The 26,231-nt window shown below is 46.8% G+C and overlaps 4 protein-coding genes across 5 annotated transcripts in view; 2 read left to right on the top strand and 2 right to left on the bottom strand.

Moving 5' to 3' along the window:
• The first annotated feature begins 407 nt into the window (after nt 1–407).
• Nucleotides 408–5,631, top strand: gba1 (glucosylceramidase beta 1). Its single transcript, XM_083679764.1, has 12 exons — nt 408–514; nt 667–741; nt 1,069–1,260; nt 1,449–1,595; nt 1,700–1,833; nt 1,988–2,160; nt 2,287–2,376; nt 2,607–2,754; nt 2,969–3,193; nt 3,813–3,976; nt 4,081–4,200; nt 4,347–5,631. Exons 2-12 carry the CDS (start codon nt 672–674, stop codon nt 4,450–4,452), a joined length of 1,569 nt encoding a protein of 522 aa, XP_083535890.1. The 5' UTR covers nt 408–514; nt 667–671; the 3' UTR covers nt 4,453–5,631.
• Nucleotides 5,632–5,949: 318 nt separating this feature from the next.
• Nucleotides 5,950–12,212, bottom strand: rnf115a (ring finger protein 115a). The gene is made up of 9 exons (XM_083678729.1): nt 12,131–12,212; nt 10,403–10,461; nt 9,804–9,858; nt 9,222–9,517; nt 8,960–9,028; nt 8,734–8,806; nt 8,218–8,311; nt 7,578–7,693; nt 5,950–7,270 (listed from the first exon to the last, which is right to left on the bottom strand). Exons 1-9 carry the CDS (start codon nt 12,206–12,208, stop codon nt 7,151–7,153), a joined length of 960 nt encoding a protein of 319 aa, XP_083534855.1. The 5' UTR covers nt 12,209–12,212; the 3' UTR covers nt 5,950–7,150.
• polr3c (polymerase (RNA) III (DNA directed) polypeptide C) lies at nt 12,126–17,079 on the top strand. 2 transcript variants are annotated; one of them, XM_083678727.1, is made up of 14 exons: nt 12,126–12,260; nt 13,186–13,332; nt 13,520–13,784; nt 13,913–14,128; nt 14,269–14,345; nt 14,508–14,618; nt 14,746–14,919; nt 15,360–15,411; nt 15,634–15,694; nt 15,814–15,964; nt 16,091–16,192; nt 16,305–16,354; nt 16,450–16,599; nt 16,728–17,079. In XM_083678727.1, the coding sequence occupies exons 1-14, from the start codon at nt 12,219–12,221 to the stop codon at nt 16,807–16,809; spliced, it is 1,680 nt and encodes a 559-aa protein (XP_083534853.1). In that variant the 5' UTR covers nt 12,126–12,218; the 3' UTR covers nt 16,810–17,079. The 2 variants fall into 2 exon arrangements, with proteins under 2 accessions (XP_083534853.1, XP_083534854.1); XM_083678728.1 differs by lacking the exon at nt 12,126–12,260 and adding an exon at nt 12,341–12,457.
• Nucleotides 17,080–17,143: 64 nt separating this feature from the next.
• itga10 (integrin, alpha 10) overlaps nt 17,144–26,231 on the bottom strand; it is a gene marked incomplete at its 5' end in the record, with an annotated part of 24,168 nt that continues 15,080 nt past the window's right edge. Inside the window, 22 exons of the mRNA XM_083678726.1 lie at nt 17,144–17,605; nt 17,746–17,859; nt 18,059–18,154; nt 18,256–18,369; nt 18,757–18,864; nt 19,005–19,118; nt 19,242–19,326; nt 19,561–19,650; nt 19,811–19,887; nt 20,033–20,125; nt 20,353–20,494; nt 20,623–20,708; nt 20,933–21,043; nt 21,151–21,299; nt 21,602–21,768; nt 22,491–22,621; nt 22,805–23,011; nt 23,166–23,309; nt 23,659–23,807; nt 24,021–24,165; nt 24,371–24,444; nt 25,382–25,547. Of these exons, the coding sequence (XP_083534852.1) occupies nt 17,552–17,605; nt 17,746–17,859; nt 18,059–18,154; nt 18,256–18,369; nt 18,757–18,864; nt 19,005–19,118; nt 19,242–19,326; nt 19,561–19,650; nt 19,811–19,887; nt 20,033–20,125; nt 20,353–20,494; nt 20,623–20,708; nt 20,933–21,043; nt 21,151–21,299; nt 21,602–21,768; nt 22,491–22,621; nt 22,805–23,011; nt 23,166–23,309; nt 23,659–23,807; nt 24,021–24,165; nt 24,371–24,444; nt 25,382–25,547 (2,616 nt within the window). The 3' untranslated portion in view covers nt 17,144–17,551. The remainder of the gene's footprint in view (nt 17,606–17,745; nt 17,860–18,058; nt 18,155–18,255; nt 18,370–18,756; nt 18,865–19,004; nt 19,119–19,241; nt 19,327–19,560; nt 19,651–19,810; nt 19,888–20,032; nt 20,126–20,352; nt 20,495–20,622; nt 20,709–20,932; nt 21,044–21,150; nt 21,300–21,601; nt 21,769–22,490; nt 22,622–22,804; nt 23,012–23,165; nt 23,310–23,658; nt 23,808–24,020; nt 24,166–24,370; nt 24,445–25,381; nt 25,548–26,231) is intronic.

Here is a 26,231-nt window from a genome sequence, read left to right as displayed (position 1 = left end):
TGTCTCTTTCATAATAAAAATCTATATGAAAATTGCATGTCTTTTATTCATCTCTCTCATCTCTCTCGCATTTTATTTTGTGAAGAACATTTTATTTTTCTGAACATTCAAATGAATGTATTTCATCAACAATTGTGGATTCTACATTATGTTGTAGTATATCACATGACATTACTAAGATACAATCGACAAAGGTCATCAGATAGGTGGCAAATTGTATTTAGAGTTATGAGTGGAGAATTATTTCACGGCTCATATCAGTGGTTATGACTCATGAGCTGAAAGCAGTCGTTACTTTGATCTCATAAACAGCAGTACCTGGCGACACCTGGCGGCAGACACAACACATTGCACAGGAGATTCTCCTCGATGTGACGTAGTCCCTGTCATATGACTGCCGTGGTCCACAACTTTAGGAATCCCGGAAATCGCTGTTAAAATCGATCTGTGGGACATGCGAGTCCCTAACTTAAAGTACACTTCATGACATGACAAAGATCCGGATCATAACTAGGTAAGAACTAGTTATTCTGTATCGCAGTGAATGAAATTGACTTATTAGCTGCGCGTAAAGTACATTAAAGCAAAGGCATGACTGTCAGCTGATAATTGTGTAGCAGCCCCTGTCCGCATGTTACCACTACACTTTCTGTCTGTGTCACACAGATAAAATGGCATTGTCGCTGCCGACAGTCCAACTAACTCTCGCTCTACTGTCAGCAGTAGCAACACTCTCTACAGGTAAGGGCACTTGACCAGTCTGTTATCACATGGGTCCTCATGCATCCTCACTGCACATAGTTCCATCAACAGTTTAATTGAGCCTTTTGACAGCCTACAGAACACTGTCACAAGACTGACATAACAGATGTCACTCACACACTGTTGTCCTACTGTTCTCATAGATCTGCCACACTGGATTATCTACCGCTGTCGGTTTATTATGTTGTCCATCTTGTGTCTTAGATATCATATCCATCTTCGCTACTGTATAATCAAGTTTCCCATATGAACTGACCCTGAATGACAGTATGTCTATATATGTGCATGTTTCTGTTTTCTCCACAGGGAGCAATGAGTGTGTAGCGCGTAACTTCGGCCATGGCTCAGTGGTGTGTGAGTGTAACTCCACACACTGTGACAGTGTCGGATCAGTCACACTGCCTCCGCTCGGGCAGTTCGTGTCCTTCATGAGCAGCCAGGCTGGGAGCAGACTGGAGAGAGGCCAGGGGCAGGTACACAGGAACAGCACTGGGGCAGGTGAGTGGACCAGAGACAGGTGTTTGTGAGTGGGAATAGATGAGAAAGCAAGGCACTATTAGTTTACAATGTTTAGTAGAGCAGAACTTTTTGCAGCGATTGATTTAGATATGAACCATGTATGTGTCTCTCTCTCCTCCTCCTTCCTTCCCTCCCTCCTGCCCTTCTCTCCTGCAACCCCCTCTCAGCTCTCAGGCTGACCATCGTTCCCTACCAGAAGTACCAAAGGATCCGGGGCTTCGGAGGAGCCATGACAGACTCAGCAGCCATTAACATCTTGTCCCTCTCCCCTGCGACACAGGACCAGCTACTGCATCAGTACTTCTCTACCCAAGGTAAAGTGTTAGCCGGGCTAAGAACGAAATCTTCAAAAAGCATCAACATCTGCTAACGTCAGTGGTTAACTACCCCTTTACTGATGGTGCACGGTGTGACACAGGTATAGGGTACAGTGTGGTGCGTGTGCCCATGGCCAGCTGTGATTTCTCCACCCGCCTGTACACCTACGCTGACACGCCTGGAGACTACAACCTGGACAACTTCACCCTCGCCCCCGAGGACACTAACATGAAGGTTGGTACGCACGCATGCACGCACACAAAGTTGCAGACATACTGTAAGTCTTTACATGATAAAGATGTTGCATCAACCTCAAACACCTGCTCTCTCCCTCTCCCTCTGCTCTTTCTCCTGTCTCCCTCTTCTTTCATTACACTCATCCTCTCAGATCCCCCTACTGCAACGTGCCCAGGCCCTGTCTCCCCGCCCCCTGTCTCTGCTGGCCAGTGCCTGGAGCGCCCCCGCCTGGTTGAAGACTAATGGTGCACTCATAGGCAAGGGCTCCCTGAAGGGTCAGCCTGGAGGCAAGGAGCACAAAACCTGGGCACGATACTATGTCAGGTATTACAAGTGTATACAAGACCTGGGCACAATTCTACCTCCCAGTGTCTCTCAATTGGCAGGTCAGGACCTATTCTGGGTCATAGGAAGTGACTGAGACTGGGTATCTTTTCCTTGTTCTAACAGGTTCCTGGAGGAGTATGCCAAACACAACCTGTCATTCTGGGCAATGACCACAGGGAACGAGCCCTCTGCTGGACGGATGACAAACTACAGGTTACATTTCATATTACATTACACCAACGGTACACAAACCTGGTCTTCTAGGACTAGAGTTTTTGCTGGTCTTCCCTCTCGCTGGCAACTTGATCAATGGGGGGAAAAGCTAGAGGAAAGGAATTTGATGACTGAGTTACACAGATACCGTGTAATTATTGGTAGATGACACCTACCTTTCTATGTACAATAACATACAGTTTGAATGTGAAGTCTTTACTCTGCTTTAGTTTCCAGGCTATGGGCTTCACCCCGGAGGAGCAGAGGGACTGGGTGGGTCTGGACCTTGGCCCCGCCCTTCACGCCTCCCAACACCCCAAAACACACCTCATAATCCTGGATGACAACAGGTTACTGCTGCCTCACTGGGCTAAAGTGGTGAGAGAGGGATGGAGGGAGGCCGGGAGGGAGGGAAAGAGGGGTAGATGTAAGGGAGAGACTTTGGAGAGAACAGGGGGGCTTTTTATCATTTACATTTCAGATGTAGAGGGGCCAGGAAAAGAAGTAGGGAGGGAGGGAGAGTGAGAAGGAGAAAGCGGAGAAGCTAAAATGTCACTGGAATAAAAGTATGTCCTGCCCCTCCTCTCCCCAGGTGCTGAGTGACCTACGTGCGGGGAGGTATATCCACGGTGTGGGTGTCCACTGGTACATGGACAGCTTTGTGCCTGCCGAGCTGAGCCTGGCCACGACCCACCACCTGTACCCAGAGTACTACCTGTTTGGCACAGAGGCCTGCGCTGGCTGGAGTCCCACAGACAGGGGGGTGAAGTTGGGCAGCTGGGAGAGGGCCGAGCAGTATGCCCACGACATCATCCAGGTGAGCTCAACATGACACCCTACTTACAGCTAATCCAATACTGAATAAATCCAAATATGTTATGAAATGTTATGAAAGTGATGTCACGTTATTGTAATTATGACCTTCAATAGAGTTTGTAAGATGTTAATAAGTCGGGTGTCACCCACCACCTTTGTTCTTCTCCTCATACAAAAGTGTCTCTGTAAGGTCCTGCAGCGCAGGTTAAACAGATTCATATTGTACTCTTTAGCAACTAGGGCAACAAGTGCAAACTGAAACTGGAACTTCTTTCTTCCTTTCTTTCTTTGTCTTTCTTCCTTTCTTTCTGTTTTTTTTCTCTCTCTTTCTTTGTTTCTTTGTTTCTCCTTGGTGAATGGAATCTGATTCCCTGCCTGTTTCTGCCCATTCATTTTGCATGGGAACATTCACTCTCTCCCCTCCTGAGAATCAGACTGCTTTGTTTATGCTGATGCAATGCCATGCAACACGACAACACAATCAAGACACTAAACCTGCCTGTCCTTTTCTCACTTTGTCTCTCTCTCTCTCTCTCTCTCTCTTTCTCTCTCTCTCTCTCTCTCTCTCTCTTTCTCTTTCTCTTTCTCTCTCTCTCTCTCTCTCTCTCTCTGTCCTGTAGGACCTCAATCACTATGTAGTGGGATGGACAGACTGGAACCTGGCCTTGGACCTTGGTGGTGGGCCTAACTGGGTTAAGAACTTTGTGGACAGTCCCATCATTGTTGACCACAGCCGAGACGTGTTCTACAAGCAACCCACCTTCTACAGCATGGCCCACTTTAGGTACGGTTCTGTTCACTCATTCTTCCTCTCTTCCTTTAAGTAATCACTGATCTAACACAGTTGGATGGGTGAAATGTAGGATTTGAATAAGGTGTGCTTTACAGTAAGTTCCTGTGGGAGGGGTCTCAGAGAGTAGGCGTGTCCGTCAGTCAGGAAACAACAGCTCTGGAAAGCTCCGCCTTCGTTAGGCCAGACGGCTCAGTAGTGCTCACCATCCTCAACAGGTGGGTGAAAGTGTGTGTGTGTGTATGTGTGTGTGTGTGTGTGTGTGTGTTTGTTCATGTAAATTCTTAATGAAACAATGTGTGGTACCATGTCTTGTTTGTGTAAACACTTGATATGAGACTGTGTTTATGTGTTTGTGTTGCAGGTCGTCAGAGGACGTCCAGTTTGAGGTGTGCCATCCTGCTATAGGCTTCATTCCCTCCAGTGCTCCAGCCCACTCCCTGCTCACACTTGCATGGAACACACACTGACTGTACACACACACACACACACACACACACACACACACACACACACACACACGACCGTGTGTGGTTTGGAAATCCCTGGTGCATTGGATACCTTTCTGACCATACATGCATGCACACACACACACACACGCACACACATATACTTATACTCACTCACTCACTCTCACACTCACTCACTCACATTCACATCACACTCAGCTGTACCACAAACTGACCACTACCCAAACACACACAGCCAGAGCCATGGACATTCGACTCCTTTCTTACAGTCTGATCCTCTTCATTATCCAGCCAAGTCAGCATTATATTATCAACATGTCCAAAGCATTTTCAACAACCCTAACCAACAGGTCCTCAGCATTACAGTATTAACAACACAACCATGCTCCCGCTGCGCTAAAGGACACAAGGAGTAGTCTATGGGAGCATAGCTAGTTCCCCCGGAATGATCAGACAAGGGAATCCTGATCATAGATCTAGAATTCCCACTTGGAGCACCTTCTTCTAAGCCACATATTTTAATTTATTTTATTTAATTCCTAACAATTCACAATACATAATATGCCAAGTCGATGTCTTATGACATCTCTTCAGCGGTCTCAAACCATCATTTCTTTTATAAGCCTGGACATTTTGAAGTGAGTGAAATACAGCCAAATATGTCTTCATTATCATGTGTTCCTCTGCTGTGGTTATCTGCACTGATTTTAACTCTGGGAAAAGCACTGGGAATGAATGTGTGAACAAATAATGATCAAAGGAAGCGGTGCACATCTATGGGGGTACAGTTCTCTCTGCCAGCCTGTGCTAAAGCTGTACTGATGCCTCTGCTGTTCCACTGGAACCCTGCGTGAGAAGCACCTGTGATAACGTTTCATGGACAGAATCATGTCAAGTAATAATGTACAGAATGTATAAACGCCTGTTAAACCATTTGCCTTTTAATTTTGAATAAATGATTTGGTTCTGATGCTTGTCTCGTTGGTTCTAGTCGTGTGTCCACACAGGGCGATCTGACGTGTTTAACCTTTGGCACAGTCAAGTGCTGTATCAATGTCTGAAGTGGCTACCTCTTTCTCCTCTGCACTGACCTTACTAAAATAGCCAGGTGCACAGTCACGCCGTGTATCGCAATGTCTGAAGTGGCTACCTCTTCTTTCTCTGATCTTACTAAATAAATAGCCAGGTGGAAACACAATCCTTGTTGTCAGGACTGCAGAGTAATTATTCCTTCTTCTAGCATTGTGACTGCCAATAGCCCCTGGTCCTAGCATAATTACTTTTTCTTATGACGACTGATGGATAGATGATTCACTTACTTAGACAAATGTATTTGTTGTAAGTTGCTTTGGATAAAGGCGTCTGCTAGATGCCATAAATGTAATGTAGTAAATGTATGTCTCTCACTTGTCCTTTGGTTTCAGGTATGTGCAACAGAAGGATATGAGAGCGAACATCTTTAGAGATAAGAAATGACCACAGCATGACCAATGTTACTGGTTTTTTATTATTTTTTTGAATTATTAATACATCATACACATTTTTGTCATATATATAATAATATACATATACTTTAATACCCAGGGATTCACATTTGTTTCTCCATTCTCAATATGTTTTGTTTTTTTCAAACCAGAAGTTGTTGGACTAAAATTATTTACATTAAAAAAATAGAGTGATAGAAATGTGAAACAAAAGACAAAAATCATCAACGGAGGAGTAAAATGACAGAGGAATGGAATCTGTTTGTAATATATACACCAGAATGAGGGAGGGAGGGAGCCAGCAAGTAAAGGGACAGGGAGAGGAGAGGCTGAGATCCATTCTGAAACCTCACTCCCACTGCAATGTTCATTAAAAAATTCCCTTGCCTGTTTGAGGACTGAATACAGGGAATCCACTTAATGCTGATCTGAAAGGGTTGCATAGGAGTAAGCAATACAGTCATAGCTCCATCCTGCCTTCTGATAGTCTAGGTGAAATGTTTGCCACATTAAATAAACCCATTCAGTCCTCTCAGATCTACACAAGTGCCTGTCCTGGGGTAGGTATCAATTTGGAATTGAGGGGGAAAAAAAGCTAAATCTGGAATACATTTGCCCCGCCTGAAAATATCCCCAGACCCCTAGCCTCTACTTCTGTGTGCACATCGGAAAGGACCAGATAGCTGTTATCAATATGCAGATAGTCATACCATGGCCCAGGCATCTACAGAATGGACTAGGTGAACCCATCCAGTAATTTCCCTTAGGTGGAAAGGTGATCAAGGGCTGAGGGAAGGGGGCAAGGTTTTAGGATTGGAACACAGCCGGGGTTTCCAGACAACAGTGTATTACAGCAGTGCGTTTTCAGAGGGATGGAAAGGAGGGATGGAGAAAAGGGTTTGATGATTGAAGCTAAGGAGTGAGTTCTTTCATCATGATTAGGCAGGGGGTGATCTAATGTATCCTGATTGAGTGTGTGTGTGCACAAACATGATTTCAGAGGCATTGATACAGGGAAAGGCAAACTGAGATGATCGTCCTATGACAATGATGAGAAGATGATTCCAAGATGAAAGGATGAGGATGGAAGGATGAAGGAGGAGGAAGAGTATCATCCCTCAAAAGGATCATCTCTCTTGTGTGCAGGGGCCCATGTTCAAGAGCAGATGGGGAAAACAGGGGGATGGAATAGAAGGATGAAAAAGAAGTGTATTTCAGAAGGACCATCTCTCCTGTGTGCGGGGGTCCGTGGATAGGGAGGGGGATTCTGGGGCGGGCTGGGTGCTGCTGTCTTCTCCATTCAAGCCCTTCCTACACACAGGACACGTATCATGCTGAACAAAGGGAGGAGGAGAGAGGGGGAGAGAGACATCAGATGCAAGCTTTAGCTTTGGACAGATTTCTCTCCTCTCTAAGTCTGCTGGACTAGTATTAATACTACTCAAGCTCATGAGGGTGCTCTGATTTGTTATGAGACCTCCATAGTTCAAACACCACCGAAATATTACCCCACCCTAATACTTCAGAATATCTAACACCTACTTATCTATCCATCCACCCTCTAAAAATGTTCCATGCCAAGGCACTATGCATTCATCACTATCCCTCCCTCCTCCACCCTGCCTCTCCCTCCCTCCTCACCATTTCCAGCCAGGGTACTATACAGTCTGAGTGGAAGAAGTGGTTACAGGGTAGCTGTCTGACAGGCTCCCCCACCGCAAAGTCCTCCTTACACACCGGACACTCCATATTGCAATCTACACAGAGAGGGAGAGAGACATGGAGCCTCGTTGATATCAATGTACCATATAAAGAGAGGTTAAATGGGAAAGTACAAAAAAGGAGGAAGAGAGGAAAAATGGTATGATGAAACAAGGGTAACAGTCAATCAGACACTAGAATAACTTGAAAAGACATTAAAATAACAGGAGCCTAATGTGTGTATTGCCAAATTCCTGAGATCGAGATGATTTAAGGGTAATACGCATCTTACTGTTAATGACAGGAGACAACAGTTATGTGGGCCCCAGGCCAGAGAGAGAGTGAGACAGAGAGACAGAGAGAGGTAGTCCTAATTTACCCCAATGAGTCAGCTATCAAGAGCACTGCAAAAACCACACAGGCCAGCGAAAAACATCATAAATAGGCCAAGGAACTATGGAGAGACAGGGGGCAAGGAGGGAGAGGAAGGGAAATGCAGATAATAAAGGAGACGGAGGAGGAAGGAATGGTAGGGGAACAATGTGGGATGAAGGACAAAAAGAGGAGAGGGGAGACTGACCGGCTTGTTCCTGAGAGACGTTGACTGTGGGGAGGGAGCAGATCTTCTCTTTCTCTGCAGGAGGAGGGCCCGTATTCTCAAACTGACCTAGCAACTACACACACACACACACACACACACACACACACACACACACACACACACACACACACACACAGTGAAACTATAAGATAAGAGCCTTAGGTCTCACTTTTATAGCTTTGTACAATACATATCTGCAGCTGGGGCGAAGTGAAGGAAAAGAGGAAGAAAGTAAAAGGAGAAATGCAAAAGAGAAACATATACTATCATCAGCATCCAGAATGTTCTGTTTGCCCTTTTTCTATTAGCATACTGCTTAGTATGAAGTAATGACTGGTGGCCGTGCATACTAAATAGTGCACTCGTATGGATTTTAGGACAACAGATCAAAATACCAGGGGGTTGCAGATATTGGTAGTAAGAGATGAGATTAGGAGAAGCTAAACGTCTTTGTAACCTTTTCAGGATGTTTGTGTGTGTGTGCATTGTGTTTACCTGTGTGATGACTGCGTCCAACCCTCCTTGTCCCCATGCATAGTCCCCTGGGTTAGAGTGCAGCATCCCTGTCCTGACACACACATGCCCATGAGAGTGAAATGATTAAGGCGAATAAGACAATCCTATGACATCCATTAAGACAGTAACAACATCAATATTTTATTTGATTGGGGTGTAGCATCACACTATAATCCTATAGGGGTAAAGAGAACACAGTTCTTACCATGAGAGGGGAGGTGAGCCAGGGACTGCAGAGTTGGCAAATAGACCAGCTAGAAACTGTTGTACTATCCTAGAGAGAGAGAGAGAACGCACATGCACATAAACAATAGAACATCAGGAGAGTAAAACTATCTTATCTGAACACAGATTAAGTCACATAAAGTCTATGGTAAAGAGGATTCAGCATTCTACGGCTTAGTGCAGGGGTGGGGGGTTGTTGGGGGTGGTATAGTGACTGGTCCAGACTCCAGACAGTGACTCACCCCTCCACGGCAGGCGAGCGGTCTGGTCTACTACTCCCTCTGGACCGGTACCTCCTCTGGCTGTGCAGGCGAGGGGGGCGACCCAGCCCCCAGTGTTCCCCAGCTCCTAACGGACCCCCCAGGGGTCCCCCTAACCCTGCTGGAACTGAGCCTCCGATGGGACCCCCTCCCAGCCCCCCAAGGCCCCCAAGACCGCCAATCCCCCCTCCCCCTGCCCCGCCTGGGACCCGAGGCTCTGAATCAGGACTGTCTCCATCTACTGTGAACGGCCGCTCCACAAACAGTAGGTGCCAGAGCTGGGGGGGATGGAGGGGGAGAGGGTGGGGGAGGGTAGATGGTGGGATGGGGGAGAGAGAGATGGATAAAGGCGGGGAGGATGGTGAGCAGGGAGAGGAAAGATTGTGAGAGAGAGAAAAGTGAGAAGAAAAAGGGGAGGAAGAATACAAAGCAAAGAATATGGGAAGAGAGAGAGACAGAAACAGATATAACAAGTTTAGTACAAAGGTTATAGTCAGCCCTTGCATTCCTTATCACCTCCCAACAGCCCCCCCCCCCCCAAAGCCAGCAGCACGTGTCTCGTACCTCTGCAAACTGTGTGGCTGTGTCATCTATTCCGTTAGCGCCGCCCTCTAGGAGACTGAGGGAAACAGCGCACAGGGGACAAAAGACATCATTAGCAACCTCCACATACCTTACACACACACACACACTCACCCTCCCATTACCACAACATTCTCAGCATTTTCTTCAAGCAGCGTTTGTCAACCCTGATCCCTGAAGACACTCTGGCCTTGATGATTATTTGATTAGTGCGTTCATGCTGAGCTGCATGAGACAATAGTCTGCATGAGAGTTTCCAAGACCAGGGTTGAGGAATAGACATTAGTACAGATATAGTTCAACTCCAAATGAAAGTGGTCTAATTTAATCAAATTAGGCCAAGATTCAGGAAACTATGCTCCATGTTGGCTCCACATATTCCATGACAGCAACATTACAATTTGGATTCTCAATGAGAATGGGGGGTGACCAACCCTGCTCATGGAGACCTGCAGTAGTGTGCAGGGTTGTAGACCTATGACATGGCTACTAAGACCCTTTAATGAAGTGCTGATTAATTTGAGTACTGCTTTTACAATCTGGGCTGTATGGTAGACAGAACTAAGGGACAAAGATCTCACCTTGAGTCTTCTGTTACTTCCTCTATGCACCCAGACTCACATCTGGGACAGATGTACTCCTAAGAAGACACATGTGGCGTTCAATTAGACAGTCAGACAGAAACACAAAGACACAAACATTGAAATCAACAACACGAGACACACAACACGTAGGCCTAATTCTTCTTCCTCTCAAACAGTGGACACCAATGGTGAACACAGCCTCCATCAAACTCCTAAATCCAAACACAGTGTTGACAGAATGACCTAAATAATATTCTTTTGGAAACAGCTGTATCAGCACTCTGCACCATCCTCTTGTGTTATTGCGACATACTGAATATGGAAGAGGTTGTTTCTCCCAGGTCAAGCCTTAGACACTTCCTTCACAGGCAGTGTGTTAGGAATGTTACAGGGTGCCATATAGGACTGTGGTATTGCCAATGCAGGGGCATTTCACAGGCTGTGCAGAATGAGGAAATACAAGTGAAAGCCTGACGCATAGAGCAAGACTCTGGATATCTTTGCACAACAACAACAGTCTAAGATGGAAGCTCCCAGGAGCTGTTCTGGACTAGGATCAGGCTTGTGAATTTAACATTGCAAAACATTTAGGATGCTGATGCAAGATCATGAACGAGTGTATGCCCTCATTGCTATCCTGTTGTAAGGGGGGGGGGGGGGGGGGGCATGTAGGGGAGGTCTAGGCCAAGCCTACTGAAATCACTTCCGCAAGGGGAAAGCTGCCCAGAGAGTGCTTGGGGGACAGCATCACCAGTATGTGTTTTCGGCACTCCCTCCATCCTTCCTTCAGTTGTGGTCTAGAGGTGACAGATGAGCTGGGTGGGTGTAGCCATACGGGCATAGCTAAAACATGCCTCTGCACAGTGTGTGTGAGAGGAGCGGGCAGATTTAGCCTCAATGGCTGGAAAGGGAATAACAGAGGATTACCATCCTGGCAGTCTGTAAACCTAAATGGATTTGGCCTCGCTAACGTGTTAGACGGGATGACTTACTGACACATTGACTGACAGACGGGACGGAAATGACAGACACTGGTGTGATGGCAAACACACATAGATAACGTGGCGTCCAACGAAACAACAACAACAAACCAATAAGTATAGACTAATGCTATAGACCAGCCCACAGTCAGTATTTTTGGTCAATAATAAGTCATCTCATGATATGCAAAGGTTGAGCAATCTGCATTTCACTTTCTATTTGATTGTGAAACTCCCCATATCAGCTATGACCGTGTGTCTTGGTACTCCAGAAAGATCTGTAAACCGACTGGTTGAGTCTGAAGATTTCCAGATAAGTACTCTCTCACGACGACAGAAGAACTCGGAATGAACACAAAAAGGGAAACCTCGAATACACAAAACACCACAAACGTACTAGTACTAGACAACTGATCGACAGCTAACTATACGCTAAATAAGTTAGCTGGATAACTATAAACTTTGAGAATTTCGCCATACCTTTGTTTAAAAAATGTGCTTAAATAAATTCTATTGTGAAAGCGAGCTAACAAAAACAAACATCTAGGCTATGCTAGCTATCTCTAGCCGAGGCCGCTACTCTAGCTAAACGTAGCGTAGTAGCAGGTAAGCTGAGCTAGGGGCTACTGCTAGTGCAGCGAAATTCTATTTTGTGGCCTCGAACTCGAGTGTCAACCGCGGGCAATGGAACAGAGACAGTTTGCAGAAAGGACATAGGCAAGATACGACGTAACGGTTGACTTACCGGGAGCTTGGGGCTTACTTCTCCCTTACAACAGTGACAGAAGAACCGATGCGGGGGTACAGCCGCAGCCTCCGCCATCTTCCCCAGAATGGCACAAACAGTGACGTCGGTCCTCCTGCCCACCGAAGAGGTTGGTCCGCCGCCAGTCCTGCATGCAATGCGACTGTAGCTCTTTGGGGCAGTGAAGCCAAGGCTTAGCGAAGTTGAAAGGGCGGATGTAGGTTGTATTGCATTGGTGGTCGTCCCATGTGTTATTGGTCGTGAAGTAGTTTTAGAAAGATTTCTTTCGAAGTTCCATCCTGAATCTGAACAGGTTGTTTTGTAAAGGTTTGTGAAAATAACGGCTAACGTGTGGACTTTTTAACGTATGAACTTTTTAGGTCAGGTTGTTAAAAAGACAGGATTTAGCTACCACATTACATGTTACTGACATGAATTGTTAGTATTTATGATGCTTTATGATATGATGCAAAACAGCAAATATATATGTTAGCCAGGCACGTAGGAAGGGGGGGGGGGTGGGTGTCAGCGGGTGTATTTTATTTAAAAATATTTTGTAATGAATGAATGTGTGTGACAATAAGTGGAAATCTATGTGCGTCACTGGGATACTGTTATGCATATGGTGATGTAACCCTCTCGTGATAAGAGCTGTTTATCTGGTCCGGACGGGTACACTCGTGTCATTTACCTGAGACCTGATCATTTAATGCTTTTGACTTGCACTAACAACTACGTTATTCTCCCATGAAAAAGTCACCAGAATTGCTTGTTTAACAGGTGATATGCAACATTTTCTCTGGGTAGGAAGCCCCCCTCGCGAAATACGTCCCTGACGTTAGCTAATCCGTCCAATAGAATTAAACTGAACTGTGAAACTTGTTCAGTATAACTACGTTTAGTTGAAGTAAACTGTCACTGTGTGGATGGTAAACTGTCACTCTGTGGATGATCAGCTGTCAGAGCTATGCACTGCTTCTTGTCAAATGTTGTTGATTGGGATTCTGTGGTTGTTTTGGACTTATCCACTTGTGTCTGTTCGCCTACCCTTACAGATGACTGCCCAGGAGGTGCGGTTGTGTGGGCTGCTTCTGCAGGAGCACTTTGGGGAGGTGGTGGAGAAGTTGGGCACACACCTGCTCAAGGGGGGAGCACAGAATCTACGGACTATCGCTAATGAGACCAGCAACCCACTGGACCTGGTACTGTTCACACACACACACACACACACACACACACACACACACACACACACACACACACACACACACACACACACACACATCTCTGTATGTCTCTCTCTCAAATAAGGACTGTGAAAATGGACCATGTGAGTGTTCCTGTCTCATGACCCTGCCTGTCTCCCTTCCTTTCTGCCTCTGTCTCCAGGTAAAGAAGTCTCTGTGTGTATTGATGCAGCATGGAATTTGTGAGTTTCGGGTGGGCCGGCGAGGGCCTGGAAGCCCGGTGGAGTACCGTGCCTGCTGTGAGCGGGTTCTAAGGATACTGCGTTACCCGCGATACATCTACACAGCTAAAACTCTCTATGGTGACACAGGAGAACTGATCATAGAGGAAATCCTACAGAGAGGTCACATGACCATGAGCAGCACCATCAAGACAGTAGCGGACCGGCTCACACACAACATGGAGGGTGAGTGTGTGGGTGTGTTTGTGTGTGTGTTGAACAACAGCAGAACAACAGCTTGGAGGCTGACTGTGAGAGTGAATGTTTTTTGTGAGGGAGAGTTTTGACAGGATTGTCTCTCTGTCTGTTTGTAGAGGGTCGTTGTATGGAGTACAGTGAGGTGGTCTCTGCGTTCTCTAAACTGGTGGAGACACATTTCCTGCAGCGCTGCCCTCCAGTGGAAGAGATTGGAACGGCACCCCCTGTTACTCCCGCAACTCCAGGAACCCCTGCAACTGCCGCCTCTACTGCCCCACGCACGGCAGAAAGTCACCCTGACTGCTACAAATTGCCCTACGTCACACTCACAGGTAACCACTTGGTTTTTTACCTAAGACCCAGTTAAAACAGTCTTTTCCAGATGGGTCTCATAATCAGGAAAAAACCTGTAGCCCTACTAATGATAGTATGTTTAGTATGCAGTCACTGTTTAAAATCGTTTTTGGATCAGGTCGGGGTAAACGCCGTCTCTCCAGTGAGGATGGTGAGGAGCAGAGAGGAGGAAAGAGAGCCAAGATGGACACAGATGTGAGTCTGTTAGCCCTGTCCCCCGTTCAATAGCAGCAGAGGCCTCTGTTAGTGTTGGCCAGGATGAACAATCAAAGGGCCGTTCGACCCTCTCTCTTTCCTTTTTGTTCTTTATTTTTCTCACTCACTTCTCCTCTTTCTCTTACTCTATATCTCCCACAGACTAAGACGTATGGTGATGAGGGGGTCTACTGGCAGGTGAACTTTGAGAGGTTCCACCTGCACTTTAGAGACATGGCTATCATCAGTGCTGTGGCCAGCAAACTGGACCAGGTCAGTGTTTGACTGGCCACTATTGTACACTTCGGTACACCTCAGGCTACCTCAACACACTTCAATGTGATTCATGATCAATATATCAACTTTCTCTTCCTTTCATTACCCATGTTGCCCCCTTTAGACCAGCAGTGAGATAGTGCGGACCATGCTGAGGATGAGTGAAGTGACGACCACGCCCTCAGCTGCTTACACACAGCCCCTCTCAGCCAATGAGGTCTTCAGGTCTCTCCCGGCCAACTACAGCATCAGCCGGCCCATTCTGGACCAGTACCTCTCACTGTTGGTGGATGACCCGGTAGGAACAGATCCAGGATCAGCCTTTCTCAAGTCCTAACCATGAAGGGACACTTTACCGATTTTTGACCTCAAAATCATTGTCCAGATCACCTTACTTGACATGCCTCTGTGGCTGGCTGGGAGGTGCAAGGCACTATGGACATTGTCGTTCATCATTCTGACATATTACTTCCTAGTCTGATAAAAGGCTATTTTTATTATTTTTTTATTCTTGCTTATTTGCTGGCTATATAAACAACAAATACCACTAATAACTTGCTGTTAGACAGTCTGTGACATTTTCCTTTAACTGTTGGTGTAGGGGAGATTTAAAACTGACCTTGCATCAATAACGGTCACTTCCTCTTCAAGAGCAAAATTCTACTGTTATTTCAAAACCATCGCACTAAAAGAAAAATAACCTCTCCTTCTCACTGTCTTCTTGTCTCTGTTTCTCAGATGGAGTTTGTGGGGAAGTCAGGCGACAGTGGAGGAGGGATGTATGTCGTCAGTATCCTTCATCATTGAGACCACCTGCTGTATACATGTACACACACGCTGCCTTATACACACACTGTCTTATACACACGCTGTCTTATACACACACTGCCTTATACACACACTGTCTTATACACACACTGTCTTAGACACACACTGTCTTATACACACACTGCCTTATACACACAGGTAGCTCATAACAGAAGAAATGATTGTTCCTTGATTGATCTCTTAGACCTGCAAAGAGCGCTGGCCAACCTGGCAAGATCTACACTAGAGTCAGTTGTACAGGAGAGGTGAGTGTGTGTGTGTGTGTGTGTGTGTGTCTGTTGGCAATATGCTTGAATTAATTCACTCAATCATTCATTTGTTTACTCACTAATTAATTCTTTCATCTTATGTTACCTATTCTCAGATTCGGCTCGCGATCAGCGCGGATCTTCCGCCTGTTGCTAAGGAAACATCACCTTGAACAGAAGCAGGTGGAGGACTTTGCCATGATCCCAGCCAAGGAGGCCAAAGACATGCTCTACACACTACTATCAGAGAACCTGGTACAGCTACAGGTAACACACACATACACACACATACACACACATACATACACACACACACACATTGTCCAAATAAATATTGTTAATACAATACATACTAACCTGTTCATTTTCTGCCTGTGTTTTTCGCTTCTCCAGGAAATCCCCAAGACACCTGACCACGCCCCCTCACGTACCTTTTACCTGTACACTGTCAACCAGCTCCCTACTGCCAGGATGCTGCTGCAGAACTGCTATAAGGTACTACTCAGTCTAAGACCCAGCCCTACCTAGCCTTGTGGCTCAGGTTGGATAGTAGTGTCAAAGTTCTAGGTGGAGCTATAACCATATTTGTTTGCCGTATTGCTTACAGACTGTGGGCAACCTGATAGAGAGACGCCTCTATGAGACCAGGGAGAACAAGTGAGTGACACCCTCCTAAGACTCTTTCATCATTTTATTTCCTTGTCCTGATTTAGTTTATTGATCGATTGGCTGTTTGTTTGTTTGATTGACAGGCGTCTGCTAGAGAAGTCCCAGCGAATCGAGGCGATCCTGGCGTCTCTGCAGGCCAGCGGGGCAGAGCCTGAACAGCTGACAGAGGTGGAGGAGATGATCACGACCTCCGAGAGGCAACAGCTGGAGGCCCTACGACATCATATTAACAAGTACCATTACAGCACTGCAGTTTACTTCAGCCATACACCCATCTAAATCATATGGTCCTGGTTCCAGGCTATCAAACTCATTCTCACTTGCTGCCTATCTTTCTCTCTTTGGTCCTCTCGTCCTCTAGGTTAGACTCCACTGAAACCCAGGTGGATGAGACCATCTTTCTACTGGAGTCATACGTCGTCTCTACTATGTCCACACGCTGAGAAAGAGAGAAAGATGGAAGATGAGAGAGATTGATGGAGAGAGGATAGGGAAACACGATGGAAGGATATTTACAACGGACACACAAATATGTTTGAGTCAGTTGGTTCTTTTGGCCCAGTCGTTACAGTATAGTAATTATAATATTGTATAACTTTTATGTTCAAGAATGTTTACGAGTGTGAGAGTGTTGTCTTTGTTTTATAATATTCTAGCCGTGAAGATGGTTGTAAAACCTGATTTGAAATGTAATAATAAAACATTTGGGTGGAGTATGTTTTGCTACATTAATGTGAATGAATGAAAGAATAAACATCAACAAGTTGTAGAAATGTAATTTTAATTTTCAACTGTTTTAATTTGCCTCAAAACTGTAGGACAAATGGAAGAAAGAGATGGGTAGACAGAACCGGGATGACATCAGAATATTAAATAGACGTAAATTTGGTTTGATACAACGTTTTCTTGGAAATACAAAAATATTTACATTGAAAGTCCCCCCCCCAATCCCTATTTAGTGGGTAGTGCATTTTCATGAGACCCTCTTCGAGTTTCTTCAGTCCTGATCCTGGAGTCCCACATTGTGTGCAGGCTTTTGTCCCAGCCTTGCACTATAACACACAATGCCGAGGCGGGGTTTTCTGTCTCTTTGCCACAAGGATCTGCAGGAAGTGGACTTTGTGGTTCTTTGGTTGTCATGGATACTCTATCCGTTGACTGTTGTCATGACGCTGGGGTCGGGGCTCAGTCCTCGTGGTCGTCGTCGTCCTTCCTCTGTTTGCGAGTGAAGAAGCCCAACTAGAGAGAGGAGAGATGGAGGGATGGAGGAATGGGGGGATGAGTGAAAGCCAAAGTGCTTCTTTTACGAACTGCCAAGTGAAACACAAACGTCAAGTGTTTCAAAGTGTACTGTGAGGCAAGGCGAACTAGTAGTGTACCTTCCACAGTATGAAAATGATGAGGGCCAATAGCAGCAGGCCTCCAATGATACTGCCAATCAGGATCCAGAGAGAGATGGGAATGGCCCGTCCCTTCAGCACCTCCAACACCGTCTGTTCCGCAGAGGGAGAGGGATGGGGGGAAGGAAGGAGAGATGGGGGATAAAAAAGTAAACAAGAAAATAAAAGAGTTATACAACAGTCATATAGATGCTTATTACCCTGCATTAACTCTTTTGAGTATTTTGGTAAAGTAAATAGCGATGTGGTAGTGTTCACACAGTCAACACACAGTCTCCTGCTGTTCTCTTACCTCCCTCCAGAGGGCTCCACTCCCCAGAGTGACCAGGTTAGACTCCTGAACAGCCAGACGATACGCACTCACTATCCTTACTGCCTTAAACTTAGCCTGAACAGAGATACGGAGATGGAGACAATATGATATAGCACAAGATAATGTAGCCCAGCTCAACTGAAAAGTGATACTGTATGTGTGTGTGTATATCTCACCTGTCTGAAGAAGTTGTCGTGGACTCTGCGACTGACACGAATGAGAGCCGTCTGCCCTCGCAGAAGCTGACGGACCTCACACACCACCTCAACACACCATGACCTACTGCAATTCTACACATACACACACCAGAGACAGAGAGAGAGAGAAAGAGAGAGACATGTTACACACACTTTTATATTTACATTTTTTTTTAGGTGGAAGGAGCAGAGTGATCGGGCAGGGGCTTGGGGGCTGACCATTGCTTGCAAGTAGGGAGGGGCTGTTCCCTTTGCCGCCCAGTAGGCGGAGGAGGGGAGTGACATGGAAGAATTTGGGGAGATTGAACACCAGACGGGCGGCAGCGTTCTGGATGAGCTGCAGAGGCCTGATGGTGGAGGCGGGGAGACCGGCCAAGAGTGCGTTGCAGTAGTCAAGGCTTTCACTCACAACATCCTGCTATAGTGCAACACATATACGAGATGTGTGTGTGTGTGTGTGTGTGTGTGTGTGTGTCTCACCAGTATGTCAGATTGCTGCATGTCCTCAGGGTGTAGTGGTCGTACATCTCTCTGACTGGCCTTTAGCAGGGCCAGATCACTCTGCACACTGCAGTTCACCCCTGTTGCCTGGGAACACAGCATCAAACACATGAAAAAGGAGAGATGTTCGGACATGCAATGCTCAGACACACACACACACACGCACACATGCACACATGCACACACACACACACACACACACACACACACACAGGGGTAGTACTCACATTATAAGAGAAGACATCTGTGACAGTCATGAAGACTCTGTCTCCTGCTGCTACAGAGGGTAAACTCAGCCTCAGCTCCAGGTTACTCACAGAGTAACAGCCCAGGTTCTGCACCTACGCACACACACACACACACACACACACACAGTTTTTTTGTGTACCGACAGAAGTTACCATGGGTGTGTGTGTATGTGTGTGTGTGTGTGCGTGTGTGTGTGTGTGTATGTGTGCCATTACCCTGAAATGTGTGTAGAATTCGGGCCCTATTGCCTCTGACAGGGTCCTGGTTGGGTGAACCTCATAGCGGTTCAGATTAGAGTCACTACAGAGAGAGAGAGAGAGAGAGAGAGAGAGAGAGAGAGAGAGAGAGAGAGAGAGAGAGAGAGAGAGAGAGAGACAGAGAGAGAGAGGGAGTCACCACAACCTTGCAGACAGTACACAAACACAGTCAGCACTACCTAGCAGAACAGATAGAGAAGCAGAGGGAGAGGGAGAATGATTAAACCTGTCATGCCTTTTTTTAATTCAAGGTAAGAATGACAACAATGAAACTGACCTGATGACAAAGAGGTCAGGTTCATACTGGACCACACTCTGGATCTGAACACTGTTGTCACCTAACGTAGCCTCTCTCTCCACGCTGTCACTACACACACACAGAAACAGACACATACAGTATACTGCTCACAGTCCAACCAAGGACCACACACATTGAAGAATGTACAAGAGACATTCAGCCATATTCAGAAACGTATATATTCAGAAAAAGGATGTATCATGAACTACTGTAAAGCTGAGTGAAGTACCTGGCAGCAGTGAGCTTCATTGAGACTTTACTCAGCAGAGACGTACAGCTGAACTCAAACTCCAACATGAAGTTCACCTACAGAGGGAGAGAGGGAGAGGGGAAAAGAGAGACAGAAAATAATTGAATACATATAATGAAAGGGTATTAAAAGGTTGAGTGAAACCACTGGTGCCTATCTCAAGTGTGACTGGGATATGAAAGGCCATTCATGTGGACAGACCTTGGACTGGGAGCGGAACACTGGGTAGCTGACGTTACAGGAGTGACTGTTGGAGCTCAGAGCTGTACACTCGATCTTAAACTGGGCATCCTCCTTTTAAAGAGAGAGTGGGAGAAAAGAGGGGAGAGAGAGAGAGAGAGAGAGAGAGAGAGAGAAGGAGGGAGGGAGGATAAGTAGAGAGGGTTGATATTGTAAGCTAATGACAGTCAGCTTGATGATTATGTAAGCCAGTGAGTGTGACTGTGTGTGTGTGTGTGCGCACGAGTGCGCGGGTGCGAGTGCGCGCGCACGCACATGGTGCGTGTGTGTGTGTGTCATACCCGTATACTGAGGCTAGAGAAGTGCAGATTGCGTGAGTAGTGGAGTGTTAGGCTTGTGTTGTAGGCGTTCTCCAGTCTGTTCTGTAGCTGTACTTCCACAGCCATACGCCTACGAGGGCTACGGATCACATACGGCTGTTGTCTGTGGGGAGAACAGAACGTTCACACAACCTTAACGAAACATGAATAACAATAGATGTCAGAGGTGGATAAGGGTGATTCTGTATTGATTTGAGTCAGACAGAAGGAGAGGAAGGAATGTGTTGGTACCGAGTCCCAGAGATGTCCATGTGAGCCTGCAGCACCAGGTCAGTCACACACACATCATCCTCCCCACAGTCTTTGAAGAAAGCGATCTGGAAGGGGAGGGTGGGGGGGGGGGGGGTGTAGGAGAGGAAGGAAGATGTGGAGGAGAAGGAGAACAGATGTGTTTGTCATACAGTCAAGTATTGATAAACACAGTATATGCAGGAGCATCCAAAGTTCATGTTCTCTCTCCATTAGATACATGTGGCCATTTTAAGACACTAACACATGTACAGACAGACAGAGAGACAGACAGACAGACAGCAACTCTCACCGATCTCTTGACAGTGGTGGGCCAACCCTCGTCCAGCACTGGGCCACTCTCTGTGTCATTGATCTTAAAGCGCAGGGAGAAGCTGATTGGACGGATGTAGTCCGCCGTGTCCTATCAAAGACAGAGACATAAAGACACAGTCAGCATGGCAACACAAAACGTGGTCCTCAACTGTGTGTGTGTGTGTGTGTGTGTGTGTGTGTGGGGGGGGGACTCACAAAGACATGGAAGGGCAGGTTGTAGCAGACAGACTCTCCTGTGTGAACTGTGACGCTTCGCTGTGTCTGCCTCTGGGAGCTGTCGTCAAACAACGCCCGTGCTGACAACTTCCTGTCATCCAACATGGCCGCCACTGACAGCTCTAGGGCTGGGTTAGGGTTAGGGTTAGGGTTAGGGTTAGGGTTAGGAGTAGGTTGGGGGTGTATTAGCAATATATCCATGTTTATTTCAAACATTCTTTAAGACATCAATTTGAACATTCATCCACTTTCAATTTGAACATTCATCCACTTTCAATTTGAACATTCATCCACTTTCAATTTGAACATTCAACCACAATACATCCTTCACCTAATCGTGACTGTCCCCACCACTGTAGAGGAGGAGAAGGAGGAGGTGGGGGGGGTGAGGGGTAGAAAAGAAGTAAAGAATGATAGATACAGCACTCACCCAAGCTGTTGCTGTGTGCTCCTGGGGAGCGGGAGAGGGCCAGGAAGCAGGCGGTGGCGTTGATACAGGCAGAGTCCCGCCCTCCTCTCTGACAGGTTTTCTGGATGACGTTGATGGAGTGAGGCTGGAAGGACAGACTCACGTTGATCTGGACGATACTCCGAGAGCTGGGGGAGGAGGAGGATTAGATTAGATTCAACTTTATTGTCATTGTGCAGAGTACAAGTACAGAGACAACGAAATGCAGTTAGCGTCTAACCAGAAGTGCAAAATAGCAGAAAGTGCAATGAACAGTATTTACAGGTAGTGCAATATATGATCAGTAGTAGTGCAGTATAATATAGCAGTGCAGTATAGCAGTATATGAGTACAGTAGCATTATAGCAGAATAAATAGTTACAGTATGAACAGTGTAGCAGCATATGAGCTGTATGGGTAATGCAGTCTAGCAGTATATATGTATTAACAGTAGCATGAGGTAGATAGCAGAATAAATATAAATATGAATATGGAATGCCGTATAAACAGTATAAACAGGTATGTACAGTATGTGCAGTAGTATTAAAGAAAATATAAGGATATGTGCATTATGTGCAGTATGAACAGTATGGACAGGTATGTACAGAAGAGCAGTGGTATGAGTAAGAGCAGGGGAGGGGAGGGGAGTAATAGTGCAATTATTGCGGGGGGGGTGGGGTGCACGTACACAATAATATCACACTTCTGTCTTCTCCAGATCGAACAGGATACATACAGTACCTCAGAAGATAGTATCAGCGATCAGTGTCTGTTACCTGAGCAACCCCAGCATCTCCTCCCCCCTTCCCTCCCTCCACCTCTCCTCCTCCACCTCTCCTCCTCCTCCTCCTCCTCTTCTCCTCCTCTTTACCTGAGCAGTACAGCGCTGCCCTGAGCTCCCACTGCCAGGTCCAACAGTTCATCTCCATCCAGGTCCAGTCGCGCGCTCAAACTGCGCCCAAAGTACTGCAGGGTAGGAGAGAGGGACGACGCAGCGATACGCTACAGGGGGCGAGGGAGGTCAGATACGGTCAGCTCCATTAACAATGCAATTACCAAAAAGCAATTCTGTAACAATGTTTTTCCTCGTAAATTAGTAATTAGAGAGTTACTTCACGGGTAAAGGGGCAACTCTGTAAACTTTGTAAAAAAAAAAGTGTTAGAACCGGCACCTCCTTTGTCTACCTGTTTGTATGTGGGGATGATGCGGATCACATCTCCATGGTAGATGTATATCGCCCCCTTGTGTCCCTCCTCCAGCGGCGCACCCACCAGCAGGTCAGTGTACCCATCGTTGTTGAGGTCCGAAGTGGACGCCAGCGCGTAGCCAAACCGCGCGTCCTGGGCCTTATCCCCCGCCTTGAGGGTGCCATTGTAGACAAACGTTTCGTCCTAGGGGGGAGGACGGAGGAATGAGAGAGGAGAGAAGGGTGTGAGAACGGAAGAGAAAAATAAAACATCGGAACATTGGAAGTCGTTGTTAAGGGAACCCAAACGATGCAGAGATAGATGCCACCATAGAGTGGAAGCTGTGTTGTCGACTCACCCCACTGAGTGTGTATATGTAGACTCTCCCAGCCTCCTTGTTGCCCGCCCCCAGGAACATGGGAGCAGCCACCAGCAGAACATCAGTGATCCCATCCTGGTCAACGTCCACCCCACACACCTCACTACCATAATACGACCCTATCTACAGAGAGATAGACAGAAAGAGAGAGAGAGAGAGAGAGAGAGAGGCGGGGGTGAGTAAGGGGTGGGGTGGGCAGTGGCATAAAGCTAGCTTTCTCCTCTGCGCATATTTTTTCTGTTTTCAAATCAATGACTACAAATCCAAAACACAAGTACTGTGAAAGTCATTTTTGAGTGAGGGTTCCTGCCACTAGGCGGTGCTTTTTCACTACTAAGCTCAGGGGCACAATGATGTTGGGCCATACTGATTTGACATCTTCCCAGTGCTCCATGCACTTCTAAGAGAGAGAGAGAGAGAGAGAGAGAGAGAGAGAGAGAGAGAAAGAGGAGGGGGGGGGGGGTTTAGGTACCTGTTCTCCATTGAGGGCCTGTGCGATGTTGACGTCTCCGTCGTCGCTGAGTTCAAACAGGATGACCTTGCCCTTGTGTTTGAAGCGTGGGGCCCCGGCTACGTACAGCCTCCGCCAGTCCCCCACCACCACTGACGATACTGTGTAACCTACATACATACACACACACACACACACACACACACACACACACACACACACACACACACACACACACACACACACACTATGGGTTTAGAGTGTGAGTGCACCATAGGCAGCTATTGTGAAATAGTACCAATGCTGGCGACTAAACAAGATGTGTAAAGTAGTAGTAGACGTCAGTCTGTAAAGCAGGGTGGAGTAGTGGATTCATAGAGCACCTAGATAGGCAGCGTGGTTCTTGAGCTCCAGGGGGAACTCCTTTTCGAAGGCCTCTCGGGTGGGCATGATGCGCCCCTGTGTCCCCTCCTTCAGCACCCCTCCATCCCAGTCATACGCCCCCACCATCCCAAACAGGATGCCATCCTAAAGGGGATGAAGGGGGTTAAACCCATCCTAAAGGGGATGAAGGGGGTTAAACCCATCCTCAAGCTACATTATAGTGAGACAAGTAGTACTGTCAGCGTTTGCACCAGTGGGAATAACACTAACAATAAGAAGACTGATGGGATACAAAAATCAGCAAACACACACACACACACACACACACACACACACAGGTTAGACTCACATCCAGAGTGTGTGTGGAGAAGCCAATCTGGGACATCTCCATCTTGAAGGAGCTCTCGTTGTAGCCCAGCGTCCCTGTGACGGAACCGAAACATCAAAACCTGGCAGGAACCTCCATTGTAAAAAGCCCTGTGAGAGGTGTGTGTGTGTGTGTGTGTGTGTGTGTGTGTGTGTGTGTGTGTGTGTGTGTGTGTGTGTGTGTTTATGTATTAAAAACAGTTCAGCAAACGTCTCTGTCTCTACTCTACACTGTCAGGTAACTCAAACATTGATTCAGTCCTTCAATCTCACCCTCTCGTATTTCTCTGTATGTGACCTGGTGTCTGGTGTAGGGTGGTTCACTGGGCTCTCTGATGAGGTGAGAGCTGATTGGTCAGGTGGCTGAGAAATGAATACCCTCAGGGTGGCCATCCTGTTCTACTATGCCCCTCTATACACACACGCACACACGCACATGCACACGCACACACGCACACACACACACGCACACACACACACACACACACACACACACACACACACACACACACACACACACAGACATCCCACCCAGTTCCTTTACAACCCCACCTCCCCTCTCCTCCTTTCAACATCTTTTCTTCATACGTTGCCTCCCTTCCTTCCTCCCCCGTTCCTGGTGATCTAGATGGCACTGTGTCTAATGCCATCACTCTCCCTCAAGAGCCCATGTGGTACTGTAGTACTGTATGTATACCTTTCCCTTCCTCTCCCTTCCTCCCTCCCTTCCCTGTAGAGTTTAGGGTGGCATACTTTCTCCCTAGTTCCCGTAAGTGTTGTGATAGCTGCTCCCTTCCTCCCTCCCTCCTTTCCTTCCAAGGTAGTGACATCCATCCCTTCCTCCCTCTTTCCCTCCAGAATTCAAGATGGCACCAATCCCACCCTTGTTCCTTATTTCCCATTTGGGCAAGAGGGCAACATCATGCTCTCTTTTTCATTGGCATTTATCTCCCTCCTTCCTTCCCTCCCTCCCCAGCCTCTCTCCCTCCCTCACCCTCCAGAGTGAAGATGCGATCTCCGAGTGCGTCCACGATGTCGTTGAGCGCGGCCTCGTCCGTCACGTTGAAGAAGTACTTGTCGTCGGGGTCGCTGGCGATGTACTTGATCTCACTGATAAACCCATCAGAATTCTGCTGCCTGCGGATGTAGTGACCCAGCACCTGGAGAGAGAGAGAGAGAGAGAGAGAGAGAGAGAGAGAGAGAGAGAGAGAGAGAGAGAGAGATGAAAGGAGGGAATGGAGTAGAATGGAGTAGAATAGAGAGGGAGAGAACATTAACAGACACTTCAGCATGTATCGTGCCAGCAACTCCTCCACGTCCCCCAGGGTCAAAGGAGAGAAGACAAGATAACCGCTGACTCATCCATAAAAGAGAAGAGAGAGCGCAGGCCAACACCACCCACCTACACACAGAGAGGCCAGGACACAACCTGGACAAAGGACAACAACAGAGACATGCAACCATGTCTCAATGGATCAGAACACATTTACGTTCCCCAGGCCTTATAATATATAACCCTGCAATCTACTGAGCACATACTGTACATACAGTTATTAAGTACAGCATTCACAAGTGAGTAAGTGCTATTTGCACATACATATTATTTGTGGCACAGTAAGTCCATATGTTATTCATTCGTGGTTAACCAGTAATTATACCTTGGCGTACTGTGCTTCATGTGTAGTAGTGTTCTAGAAAACATCAGTGAGATCAATAGGGAATAAAGAGCCTGGGATGTTCCAGACAGGACAGTGAGTTGAGGGATGATGAGGGGGTGTACAGTGGCCATGGATCAACGTCTGCACTACATATGAACAAATTCCACAACAGAAACCCAAATCCAG

The sequence above is a fragment of the Argentina silus genome (assembly GCF_951799395.1).
Source record: "Argentina silus genome assembly, chromosome: 10".
Taxonomy (NCBI): domain Eukaryota; kingdom Metazoa; phylum Chordata; class Actinopteri; order Argentiniformes; family Argentinidae; genus Argentina; species Argentina silus.
This window is presented reverse-complemented; position numbering and strand designations above follow the sequence as displayed.